General features: G+C 42.6%; 1 protein-coding gene across 1 annotated transcript in view; it reads left to right on the top strand.

The window, feature by feature from the left end:
* Positions 1 to 13316, top strand: part of LOC307269199 (zeta-sarcoglycan-like) — a gene marked incomplete at both ends in the record, with an annotated part of 57296 nt that overhangs the window by 36759 nt on the left and 7221 nt on the right. Inside the window, one exon of the mRNA XM_080052055.1 lies at positions 5295 to 5418. Within this exon, the coding sequence (XP_079908181.1) occupies positions 5295 to 5418 (124 nt within the window). The remainder of the gene's footprint in view (positions 1 to 5294; positions 5419 to 13316) is intronic.

Genomic DNA, 13316 nt, shown 5'->3' with positions numbered 1-13316 from the left:
AAATATGTACATATATTTCAGGGTGTTGTGCATCCCTGGCAATAAAAACTTTGGATCTGGAATAAACTGTTTAAGAAATATAGCTTTCAGAAAAAAAGTTGTCTTGTGCCACAACTTGCCCCCGGTGTGGTGTAAGTTGTGCCACAAGAGAGAATACCATGGGGTCAATTGTGCCATTGATATATATCTCATACACTGTAATGCAAGACAAATCCATAAGACAATTACTTATTTAAGGTTTATTTAAAGGCACTACGAGTAAGATGGCACGTTGGCGTCCCCTTTGGACAAAAGCGGTAGTATTTTTACGACGCCCGCTGTCGCAAATGCTCGTGCCAGGCGCGTGAGCGTGGACTGAGAAGGGCGCAATATAGTGCATGTTCGTGTGTTGAAAGTGTGAGGACTCTTTTCGGCTCCGTGAGAGTGGTTTTGACACTGCATCAACTAATGCCAGTCAGTACACACACCTGCTTGCAATGAGTTGATTCAGCAGCGTCACCTAACTACTCTCTCTCTCACGGAGCTGTGTCCTCACAGAAAGCGAATGAATGAGAGACGGCAGTTAGTAGACTATGGATCACGATGAGGTAATGTGTTTGTGTTGTTGATGTAAATAATGACTATTTCAGATAATGGTTATCTGATGATGGTGAAGCAAAGCAAACTTTGTGTTAGTACCAACCGCTCATTCATTTAGGAGTAAACACTGCAGTCTAGTTTCGCTCTCGTGAAATTGTATACACGTTGCTTGGCAACGTCCTCCCGCCCGCCTATCACTCACTCTCCCTTTTCGCTTTTCTTCATTGCATTCTCTTTTTTTTCTTTGATGGTTCAGCCCCGTTATCAGTCATTTATGACGACAAATAACTGTCTCAAACAAGGCTCCCGCTCCCCTTCCCTCACCTGGAGGGATAGGCTTCTCAAATCGCGTTGCAGCGCCACACTGAAATCTGCAACCAATACGGATATGTGACCATAGAGCCTGCACGAGCGAACCGAAAATCGGACTGGGTGTGCGACCAGACCAAAAGCAGTAATAAAAACTATATAAAAACGTCTTTCTTTGCACTGATGGTCTCGTTTGCTGTTAAAGGTAATTTATGATTATCAGAGGAAACATGAGGTTGTTTAAAAGATATTTAAATGTTACTCGTATCCGCTTTAAAGTAAATATTTTACAAAGATTGAAGGTCAATTTTCTTAAACAAGGCCTAGCAGATCTAATGGTTTTGCCTGCAAAGCTCACTATGACAAAGTCACCATCATCATCTTTTTGGTCATCTGAACTCTTGTCAGTGGTGTCGTTAAGTGGAATGGAGATGTCAGTCTCTTCTGAGCTACTGTAGACAATCACTTTCTTTTTGGTGACCAGCGTATACAGCCATGCCACTGGCACCACTTTTAGAAATGTACTTTGCACTAGTTGCTCCGTGCTTGTGGAACCAACTGCCACCTGACAAATGTGATGCCCCCTCCATTTCTGCCTTTAAATCAAGACTCAAACCCCTTATGTACACCTTGGCTTTTCCTCCCCATTAAGTATCTTACCTCTGCACTACTATCTTTGTTTATATGTGGATGTATGGGCTTTATGTCTTTTATTTTGGTTCTTGTTATTTTACCTTATTTGTTTACCTACTGAATGCACTATGTACAACACTTTGGACAGTGCAAACTGTCATAAATGTGCTTTTATAAATACATTTACTTACTTACTTTCTTATAACTCATCTAGGCCCTTTGGCACAAATCACCCCAACCCCAGAAATTTGGATAATAAGCACGATGCAGCAGTTTAGGGCTGACATTGTGCTAACTGTATAGACTCAAAGTGTAGCATACTAAAGCACTAAAACATGTGTCAAATGTTTTCAAACTTGTCTATAATTGTTCAGACACAATAATCAAAAAACCTTGATCATGGAAATTTTACTTTTAAAGGCAAAACACAGTTGTTTGAGCTTAAATGTGCTTATATCTTATTCTTTGTATCTCCCTTCTTTACAGGATGAGTCAAATGGATGGCTCTTCTTAAATATATGGTCACATTTCCAATTTCTTCCACGGTTTTCTAGAAACAAGGGGTGGCACAACTACCCACCGGCACAACTTAGGCCTCTCTCCCCTATTTTTTTCTTTTTCGGACCATTCTCTGTAAACCCTAGAGATGGTTTGGAGTGAAAATCCTAGTAGATCAGCAGCTTCTGAAATACTCATACCAGCCCTCCTGGCACCTGAAGTGGATTTAAATGGCCTGGATACACCAGAGTATGTCTTAAAGGTTGGGGTCACTGGGGGAGAACGAGCACCCATAGAAGGACTTGTGTTTGAGACCATCTGTCTATTTGTAGATAATAATACACTTGATACCCCCCCACACATGAGATATAAGACACTGTTCTGTAACTAATTGAGAGGTGCAATGCGGCTCTCAGCCTGCTGCTTCAATGCTACTACCAAGTCCTCTGTATTGTCTGATGCATGCTCCTGAAATAAACCTTTCTGAAACACAATGATGATGTCCAGCCTCGCCCTTTATCTTTGTCGCCATGGGGACATTCGGCTACTAAGCACCCTCAACATTGCCATGTTCAAAGTCACTTAAAACCCATTTCTTCCCCATTCTGTTGCTCGGTTTCAACCTCAATAAGTTGTCCCGTCCAGGTCTACATGCCTAAATGCATTACGTTTCTGACATGTGATTGGCTGATTAGTTATGTGTGTTAACAATAAAATTAACCGCTGTACCTAATAAAGTGGCCGGTGAGTATAGGTGAGAACGGGGTAAGTAGGCACACTTTTTACTCTAGTGAGAATTGCTCATCACCTAAACATCTTTCAATAGTCATTCCTACATTAAATTGAAGCTTAAGGTGTTGGCTTGAAATGTGTACCCCTCACTTTTTCTATCTTATAGTAATAAAGAAGAAATTAATCATCAAAGACACCCTTACACATTGTGAGAACCAACCCCATCAAGGGGTCGGTTGGCACACAGTGAGGATACAGCTTGACAATTTATTTCGTTATTGGGTTCCTTTTCTGGCTGCAGCCTTGAGATAACATGTGACAACCAACCCCCCAAAAAATGTGACGACCAACCCCAACTTGAATTTCTTGCTAGCATCAAGGCCAACAACCATCTGACAACTAATTAGCTTGCTAACCACAATCTAAACTATAGTTTACCCTTCACACTTTGTATGAGTAACAAGTGTTTTGTAATAAACCCATTGTGTAAAAGCCTAGAAGAAAAATACTGAGGAGCTAAATATTTTCAATTTGACATGAAAAACACAAACAGTCCTCTCACCTCAAATTCAGCAGTCTAACTCCAAGGAAGACTATGTAGGTGACCTCTGATCCCAATTCTGGATATTTACATGCCAAAATTTCACAGACAGCGCCTTCTGGTTCCGAGATATAACGATTGTGACAACCAACCCGTGTGACATATTACCCCATTCTCCTCTATATATATATATATATATATATATATATATAGAGAGAGAGAGCACCTTGTCATGGCGCCACCTGTATCTTCCTTGGGCCAGTGCTGTTTTACACCCTGACAGGATGTGTGCCATGGTACCCCTCTCCCCACAAAGCTTGCACAATGGGTCCTCCCTCAGACCCCACTTGTGCAAGTTTGTCGGTGTTGGGAGTGCGTCATACACCGATCTTAGCAGGAAGGAGATGCGGAAAGGCTCCAATCGCCATAGATCTCCCCATGTATATATATATATATACACACACACACATACAGCTCCGGAAAAAATTAAGAGACCAGTCATAATTTTTCTTAAATCAAATCTCTACATTACTTAAAGCGGACCTATGATGCTTTTTGACTTTTATGACCTATAAACGTTGTTATGATGATTCATAGTCATGCTTAACCATACTAAATTATCAAATAATGACTTACATGCATTTCGACGTATTCCCTGCTGACCGTCTGGGGTGTCTGTGCAGAGCACTAAACACTATTCTAGCCAGTCGAGAAGTCACGTGTTCAAAGCGGTCTACCCTTCCGTAACTTTGTGACGTCGCATGTAACTTTGTGAAGTCACCACGCGGATGTTTCCATGTATGGTAATGCTGTCACTTCCCTGTTCGCGTCTGCCTCGCGCCCTTATAGGTCCATGCTCGCGCTTCCCGCCACTGAAAGTGTTCCAGAAGGAAGGTAACCAATCACAACGGAGTGGGGTTTGCAGGAGGGGGGGGGAGGGGAGCGGAGATGGCCGATCACAGGCGGAGGGAGCGGAGATTGCCGAAGCACACACACTCAAGTGTTGACAGGACGTGCTGGATCGCCAAAATAAGAGAAAGAGCTTCCCGAAAATCTACATAGTTTTTTGTGATGTGATTCGTGTCAGGTTGCTCTATAGCAGTGTAAAACAAGAAATTAAGACCAGAAAAGTAGTATAATAGGTCCTCTTTAATGGAAATGCTCTTAATGAAAATATTTTAGGGGGAATTTGGTAGAAATGTTGTCAGTGGTTTATAGAATAAATCCAAAATGTTGGCTTTTCATATACAGATGGAATTCATTTGCTCTTCTCTTTTATTCCACTTATGCCAATAGTGCATAATCGGAAATATGTGTCACTTTCAGAGGGTATGGAGATTTAAGCGATTTTAAGACAGCTCCTTAAAGTCTTCCATTTAAAATTCATTGAAAACAGATTTGGGGGGAAAGGGAAGGGCAAAATCAATTTGAAACGGTTATGAGTAATGAAAACATATTCCACATTGATTGGCTCTCGCACTTATCGTTCCCTTTGTAAAAAAATAGTCCACGGGAAGAAAAATGCAAATTGCATTAGCCTCAGTGTCGCTGAAGGTCAAAATCAGCTGATTCAATTATGGGCTGTTTAGGAGCGGCACTGGATTAGAAGAATGAGGAAAAATGCCTAAACATGAACAGCAACTCAGATGTTCCACAGGTGGAGAGGTCGCTGGTATAAATAAACAAAATACATTTATGCAAGAGTCAAACAGAAATATCCATAAGCTGCTTTTTCTTTCTCCAAATGTGAGACGTTTTGACTCTATCTTTATATGCTGCTGTGCCTGTGGGTCTGTTATACAACAAACGACACTGTTGCTCTGAAACAGTAACGATACAGGGATATATTCCTAAACTGTGAACCGAATAATAAACAATTTAACCTTGATGGAATCTTGTATCTTCAGCTATTAAATCATACTGAAAGGTAAAGTTCCTGAAAGTGTTAACAAAAATCATCAGCTTGTGTGTCTGTCTTTGTGCTTATTCCTTTCTTTCCCAGGCTGGAGTCTCCAACACGGACCCTGACCATGGAGGCTCCCAGAGGGGTGGAGGTGAGCGCTGCCAAGGGGCCGCTGAAGGTCAGCGGTCGAAAAGATCTACAGCTGGAGTCCACAGAGGGAGAGGTGAGCAAGATTACAAGTTATGCTGGGAGAGAGAAGCTCCTCTTTTGTGCCATGGAATTCTTAATGTCTTCTGCTATTTTTAATTCCCTCAACCTTGGCATTAAAGCTATAGTGTACAATGTGAGAGAGCTAGCATGATTTGAAATTAGCTTCTCCTCGGAGTTCCGTTTAACCCCTCCCCCACCCCCCAGGACTTCCTCCCCCCAACCCTCTGTACACAGCCGTGCACGAGCGCAGCTCTGCTGCTTAGCAACCTGGCCGCTGCGCCGCCTCATTGAGCAGAGAGCGGCTAGCTAACTGGAGGCTACATTTCTCGACAAACTACAATGTTTCATTCACCGGTAAGAACACACCTAATATTGCAATGCTAAATGTTTAAAACAAACATGATAAGGCCTACTGTTAGTAGTAGTACTCACAGCAGTCAAGCTAGCACATATGCATAGATGGACTGGTAACAGAAATGTAATACAAATACAAATAAATCAGCAATACATGTTATTTCTATCACAGTTTACCCACGTTTTGTGTAGTAGGCTACGTGACACTTTATTTATCATTCATTGTTTGGCTTGTCAGAGCTCACAAGGTGAGTTTTTTGCAAAACCCTAAGGATTGCATATGAGCTGAGTCAGCTGACTGTATCTGAGACATAAACCTTACCAGCAACTTTGTATACTGAGATGCCATGTACCATGAACACACAATAGCCTACCTATTAGAGGACAATACAAAACTGTATAAATACAAATAATAATCATGTATTACTTTACAGGCAAGAATTCAAAGACTGAATCTACAAATGTTGCATCATCTGCTCCAGCTCTGCTTGACATGCGACCCCAGCCTCATGTTGGACCGGCTAACATTGGCATCAGCAGATCCTCCTCCATCGGGCCCTCAAAAGACAGATAAACCCACCTGGTGCGTCTGCCACAGCTGCAGAGAAGTGCCAACAGATGTGGAGCGCAAGTGCTGTGGTCATACCTAGTTGCTGAGTGTAGAAAATAAGAGGCCGCTTCCCAGATCCACATGGACAATTCAAAGGATTTATACCCAACAGGTTGCAATAAACAAATAGTTTAATTGTATCTGTACTTATAAGTTATTTAATTCAATGTACATAGTTTTATATTTCTTTTTATTCCCAGGAGGAACTGAAGATACTTAGTCCTTTTGTTTTTATATATTATTTTTGAATAAAAAAATTTAAATTACTTTTCATTTTTGTTATTATTACGGATATCAAGACATAACATTTATCATCTCTACTTAATAATTACAACCAATGTTGTGTGACAATATTTTTTTTTCATTCAATATAAACATGGTCATAAACTTTGTCCAGGGGTCCAGTTTTCGCAGACAGGTCTGGTCTGGTTCTGCACACGGCTGCATCAGCTGTGGCAGTGACTGTCCTTAGGAGAGAATATCAGAAGACACACACAATGAACTACGGTATTAGGGGTTTTACAAAGAGCTGCAGAGAAAAGCCTTCATGACATGTTGTTTATCCTAGCACTTTGATTGCATAGAGAAGCGCTATAAAAATCCAATCCATTATTATTGTTGTTCTTCAGATAATAGGTTGACCAGCACTTCTGGATCTGTAATATTATACCTCATGATGGTTGGTGGAACCTGGACACAAATCTTTATACTTTGGCATTCCTTAGACCAGAGCTAAATGGATTTTCATATGCTGTGTTACATAGCAAAGTTAAAAATGTATGCTCATACAATAATGTAAGCATACTAACCTAGTCCTTTGCTTAGTTGAGTCTGCAACAGCTCCTGGTTGGTTGGTGCAGGTACACCCAACAGAAGCCCCCAAACCCAGACAAATTCTGCTGGAGAATTTCACCCTGGAGGTCTATGATGTAGCGGTAGTCCTTCTCTTCCTTCAGTGTGTATAGGCTCCACTTCCTGGACTTTTTATTGTACACTTTTCCATACCTGGCATAAGAAAAAGTATTGTAAGTTTAGTGATGCATTCATTTTACCTGACAATGTATAGTATTTTGAATTTCCACATAAAAGGGTTATCTTACAGCTGTACCCTGTATTATGTTCTTTTTATATATTTTTAAAAAAGTATATCAATATAGATGTAGGTTCACTTGTTTGTTACAGCATTATTTTGCCTTGACGTGGAAGTTCATTGACCAAAATGCATGGGAATTACTTATAATAAAACGTACTGAATAGAGCCGTCAGCCTTTCTCCTGGCTGGTCTGTGCACATGGTGGTTGTAGTCCAGGCCAGCCAGCATGACTCAAGCTGCATACACAGGTGGGGAGAAGCTGAAGCGCTTGCTTGCGTACATCAGAATGTGATTATGGAATGACTCCAGGGGCCTATTGCATAAAACTAGGATAAGGGATTAACCTAGGATATTTCGGTTATCCTGGCTTGCGTTAGCCATGATCCGGTTGCATAAAAGCGGAGGGACAGAAGTTACCATGGAGATTTATCCTTTACGTTTAGCCTGGTCAGGATCAGGCTAAACGTAAAGGATACACTTATTCTGTTGCCTGATTGGCTCAGTTAGCTGTCACTCCGATCTGAAATCAAGGCGTTTAACAGTTATTCCATGATCTTCTGTGTATTGCTTTATTTTCATTAGCCTGTTTTAAGGTACCACATAAAAGACTGCATTGTCATTTAGTTAAATAGTTCTTCTTTTTTATTTATTTAACCTGAACCATTTATAATTAACTTAATTATAATTAGATTAAGATGCAATGATGTAAATTATAATAATTGATGTTCAATATTGCAGGCTATATTTATACAATTGATTATCGATGGCAGATGACGTTGCAAGTGTGGGTCAAATAAATTCACTTTGTACTTATCACTATATCGAGGTGCATCTGAAACAAAATTCAATATCAATTAAAAATTCCTTTTTTCTGTAATTGAATTCAAAAAGTGAAACTTAAATATATTCTAGAAATTCATTACACATGGAGTGAAATTAATCTAGAATAAACATACTTTTCAGAAGGTCGACATTTCTGTATTATAAATCCTTTTTCTGATTGGTTGTATGTAACATTCTAATATTTTGAGATACTGGATTTTTTATTCCATGATCAATCAATCATTCAAAAAAAAGGCCTGACATATTTCACTTTGTGTAATGAATCTATGAAAGTTTCATTTTTTAAATGGACTTTCCATGATATTCATTGTTTTAGATGCACCTGCAGCAGACTGCTCACTGTCAACTATTTTATCATAAAACAATGCAGGGACATCAAGAAGAGTTGGCAGAGAATACATCTCCTGTATGAAATGAACTGCCTCCTCACTTACGGTTTAAACTAGCAAGGCATTGTGGGAAAATGGGCCGTCTTTTCCATTTTTCCATCAGTAAATCTGTGTTCGATCTTTGGGTCTACTTCTGAAAGCTGTGGGCTGGCACTTAACAGAATTACTTACACCTGGCTTGACAAAGCGGCCCCTTTACAACCTGGATTGGCGTTTATGCAATTGACTAATCAAAAGTGCCCAGGCTAGACTTTGTCAAGGCTGGTTTTATCAATCATCCTGGATGTCTTTATTCCACTTTTATGCAATAGGCCCCAAGATAAGGGATTAACCCAGGATATTTCGGTTATCCTGGCTTGCGTTAGCCATGATCCGGTTGCATAAAAGCGGAGGGACATAAGTTAAGTTACACTAACTGACATTGCATAAAAGCGGAGGGACATAAGTTAAGTTACACTAACTGACATTGTCTATACCAGGGGTCGGCAACCTTTTCTACTCAAAGAGCTATTTGGGACCGCCTCCCAATAAAAAGAAAGCACTCGGAGCCACAACCCATTTTGACATCATATATATGTGTATATATATATATATACATATAACCTGTATGCTATGTACAAAAAACTATACTATGTTGCATTTAACCTATGGTTTTCTCGCCTGCGCATCGACCCAGTGCGCCAACGGTGGTGCAAAGTGTCCATTCCCCCATAGGGTGATCCCCTAACCCTCACGAGAGGGGTGCCGCTGGGCAGAGCAACGTCACACATCTCAGTGTTCACGGATGCATCTCTGTCGTGCTGGGGAGGAACCTGCGAGTCTCACGTAGTGGGCGGCGCTTGGCCTGCCCCCGTGATCATGCATATAAACGCATTGGAGTTTCTCACTGTGTGGAAAGTAATCCAACACTTTGCCCCAATGTTAACAAATCAACATGTAATGATTCGCACGGACAACAAGGCGACAGCAGCATACATCAATATCCAAGGGGGCGTGCGCTCAGCGCAGCAGCTGAGCATAGCGAGACGTTATGCTGGACGCACACACACTTGCTCTCCATCAGAGCAGTGTACATCCCCGGTGTCCTAAACAGAGGGGCAGACATAATGTCGAGTGGGGGGCCAGGAGACTGGACTCTGCACCACGATCTGATCAATCAGATATGGAGCGAGTTTGGGAAGGCGGAAGTCGACCTATTCTCCACACGGGAGAACACAGTGCGCGCTGTGGTTCTCTCTCAGCGCGAAGGACAATCCCCCGCTCGGGATGGATGCGTTCGCTCACAGACCGTGGCCGAACACACTCCTGTACGCTTTCCCACCCGTCCCTCTGAAGTCTTGAGTCCAAGAGGAGCGGCTCTTGGACTCGGTCTCAAGCACCGCAACGCACGAGTGCGCCGTGGTTCCCCTGTCTCCAGCGACTGCTCTCGGGGCCGCGATAAAAATATTAAAAACTTTTTATTTAAATGTTACAAGTTTACCATAATCTTCAAATTCAGAATTCTATTTTAAAATGAACAAAGTCACAGGGAGCCACAACAGAAGGATGAATGAGCCACACGTGGCTCCGGAGCCACGGGTTGCCGACCCCTGGTCTATACCCACTGTCTGCACATATATTTGATACCTATATCATTTATAACGCATTGTCTACTCTAGGCCTATGTATTGCCCATCATATAGAACAGTATTGTAGCACACATATTCACTTCTACGTCAAGCTTTACTCACCGAGAGACTCTGGATAAATACTTGACAAAGGTGGAGGAGGAGGTGGTCTCATCGATCGGTGTTTCAAGTGTTGAGGAATTAGCCTTGTTGTCATAACTATAAAACAATAATTAAAAAAAGAAAAACAGACACTGCATCAGCACATTTTGAAAAAGCCAATACTAAAATGACACATGTTCAGACGCTGATGACCACATAACATTAGACTAATCATATAGTTAGAAAGGAACATTATTGTCAACGTTAGCTAATGCAGCTTGTAATGTGCCTACTAGCCTAGAACGACTGGGGAGCTAACGTTATCATCGGGCTAATATGGCTAACGCAACATAAATAGCTTCCTTGGCTAGACTTCGCCATAACACACATTTTACAGGAAACAAAACAAAGGCTTACCTGTCCAACAAGAGAAAGACGGCAACCATTGCGTCACTTTCCAAGCCATTCAGCATCCTCAGCTGTCGCCATTACTCAACTGATTCCAATGTTGACTCGCGTTTGTTCACCTCGAGCTGTATGTAACTGCTCTTTTCTTGATGTCTTTCTTTCTTTTCTTTCTTTTCTTTGCCTTTTGTAAATGGTGAGCAGGTGCAAGTAACGGTGGCAGTGGTAACTTCTGTCTAGGTTTCTCTTCCATTGTGCAGGCTACCTCAACTAGGTCTAGTCCACTGTCATGCACTACTATCCATAGCCCCTTTTACACAGCCAGTGAAAGCCGGGAATATGCTGGAATTTCGGCCCTCCGCCCTGCTGTATAAATGCGACCGTTGCGGAAGGAGGGAAGAAAGGTGCGAGAGATTGTTCCGGGAATTTTACTACCTCAGGGGGGTAGTAAGATTCCCGACACAATCAGTTCCGCCTCTCTGTTTAAATGCGGCCAGCTTGTTGTTGTGGAACAGGGGGGCGTTTGACGTTCCATAGCCTACGTTCTAAACATGCGTCCATGTTAGCAGTTGAAGGACGTGTGTTTAACATTAACCACGGCGGCCTGATGTCCAGTAAAAATCACCAAATAAAAGGAACGGCGTATAATCTAGCTGGCCATAAGGTCCGCTGCTCAATCCAAACCCCCACGCTTCATTTTGCAGAGTGTATGAGTCTATTTCTGCCCAGGGGAAGTTGTACAATGGGAAAGCTAGGCTAAGCTAGGCTAGGCTAAGCTAGGCTGCGACCGGATCGCCACCGCTATTATTATCCTAAGTCTGAGCGTATATCCACACTTTATTTCTGTCTACAGTAACGTGACTTCACACACTGTGTGTGTGTCTGATTGGCAGATCGCTGCCCTTACAAAGAGACTCGCTCACAGCAAACCTGTCACACAAACACACACACACACACACACACACACACAGACAAACACAGAGGTGAAGCAGTGAGCAGCGGAGTGATCTTTGTCAGTTTGGTTAACGGTCCCAGAGATGTTGGACTCAGCGCGTCGCGAGATCAACCGGCACATCGTGGGGACAGTAAAATACGGCCCTCTTACTGCAAGCTCCAGCACTTCTGCTCTCAATTCACCGGCCAGTGTTGTTGTTGTAAAGCAGCTGTGTAAAAGGGGCTCATGACTACTATGGCAACAACGCTTTCTCTGCCCTCCGTGAACGCGCTCAGGCTCGTACACAGAGGGGAGAGAACGCGCAGGCCTGTGATTGGTTCTTTGGATTCGGACTGAATGCTTCTTATTGGTCAGAATTTTAACAGGTTTATAGAAGGTACAGAATTTGGGGGGTTTTCGTTTCTTTTTCATTGCCCATAAGTTATTTATTGCTGTTGGGGTGTAAAAAACACTTTTCACGGCATATTAAAAAGTGCATATTGCAGATAATTTCCCATGATGCCTTTAAAGGTTTCCTGTGGAGTTTCTAACCAAGACAAATTGTGTGAATCCTCAAGGTGTGGCAACCATTTTACATTAATTTCCATTCCCGTAAAACATGATGATTGATTTGAAATGTGGAAATACTGCATGGTCTACCTCCATATGTAGGGGAGAACGGGGGTTATATGTCACATGGGTTGTTTGTCACAATCGTTATATCTCGGAACCAGAAGGCGCTCTCTGTTAAATGTTGGTATGTAAATATCCAGAATTGGGATTAGACGTCACCTACATACAGTGTTGTGCCTGAACGTTCATATTGGGGGCGAACTTGAACTGAACCGACTGTTTTCTGCCTGATGAACGTTGTTGTGAACGTGTTCATTCTTGCGTTTGTGAACGGCGCTCAGTTCGTCGTTCAATAGAGTGCCAGATTTCCATAGAAAACCAGCTAAAACACACAGTAACAGGCCTTATGTAGCAGGAAACAACCAAGCTGGCAACACCAGCCACAGAGTCTCACCACTGCATGCGTCATCAAAATTCTCTATGTTTTTTTTGTGCCCCCAACGGAGCTTGAAAGGCAAATCTGCCTGGCCGGCCCTATGCCCATGGCCTATCCCTAACCCTAAGGCCCTATGCCCATGGCCTATCCCTAACCCTAACCCCCTATGCCCATGGCCTATCCCTAACCCTAAGGCCCTATGCCCATGGCCTATCCCTAACCCTAAGGCCCTATGCCCATGGCCTATCCCTAACCCTAAGGCCCTATGCCCATGGCCTAACCCTAACCCTAAGGCCCTATGCCCATGGCCTATCCCTAACCCTAAGGCCCTATGCCCATGGCCTATCCCTAACCCTAAGGCCCTATGCCCATGGCCTATCCCTAACCCTAACCCCCTATGCCCATGGCCTAACCCTAACCCTAAGGCCCTATGCCCATGGCCTAACCCTAACCCTAAGGCCCTATGCCCATGGCCTATCCCTAACCCTAACCCCCTATGCCCATGGCCTATCCCTATCCCTAACCCTAAGGCCCTATGTCCATGGCCTAACCCTAACCTTAAGGC

This window comes from Ammodytes marinus (assembly GCF_949987685.1).
Source record: "Ammodytes marinus genome assembly, chromosome: 23".
Taxonomy (NCBI): domain Eukaryota; kingdom Metazoa; phylum Chordata; class Actinopteri; order Uranoscopiformes; family Ammodytidae; genus Ammodytes; species Ammodytes marinus.
Note: the sequence above shows the minus strand (reverse complement) of the source record. Positions and strands in the feature narration are given on the sequence as shown.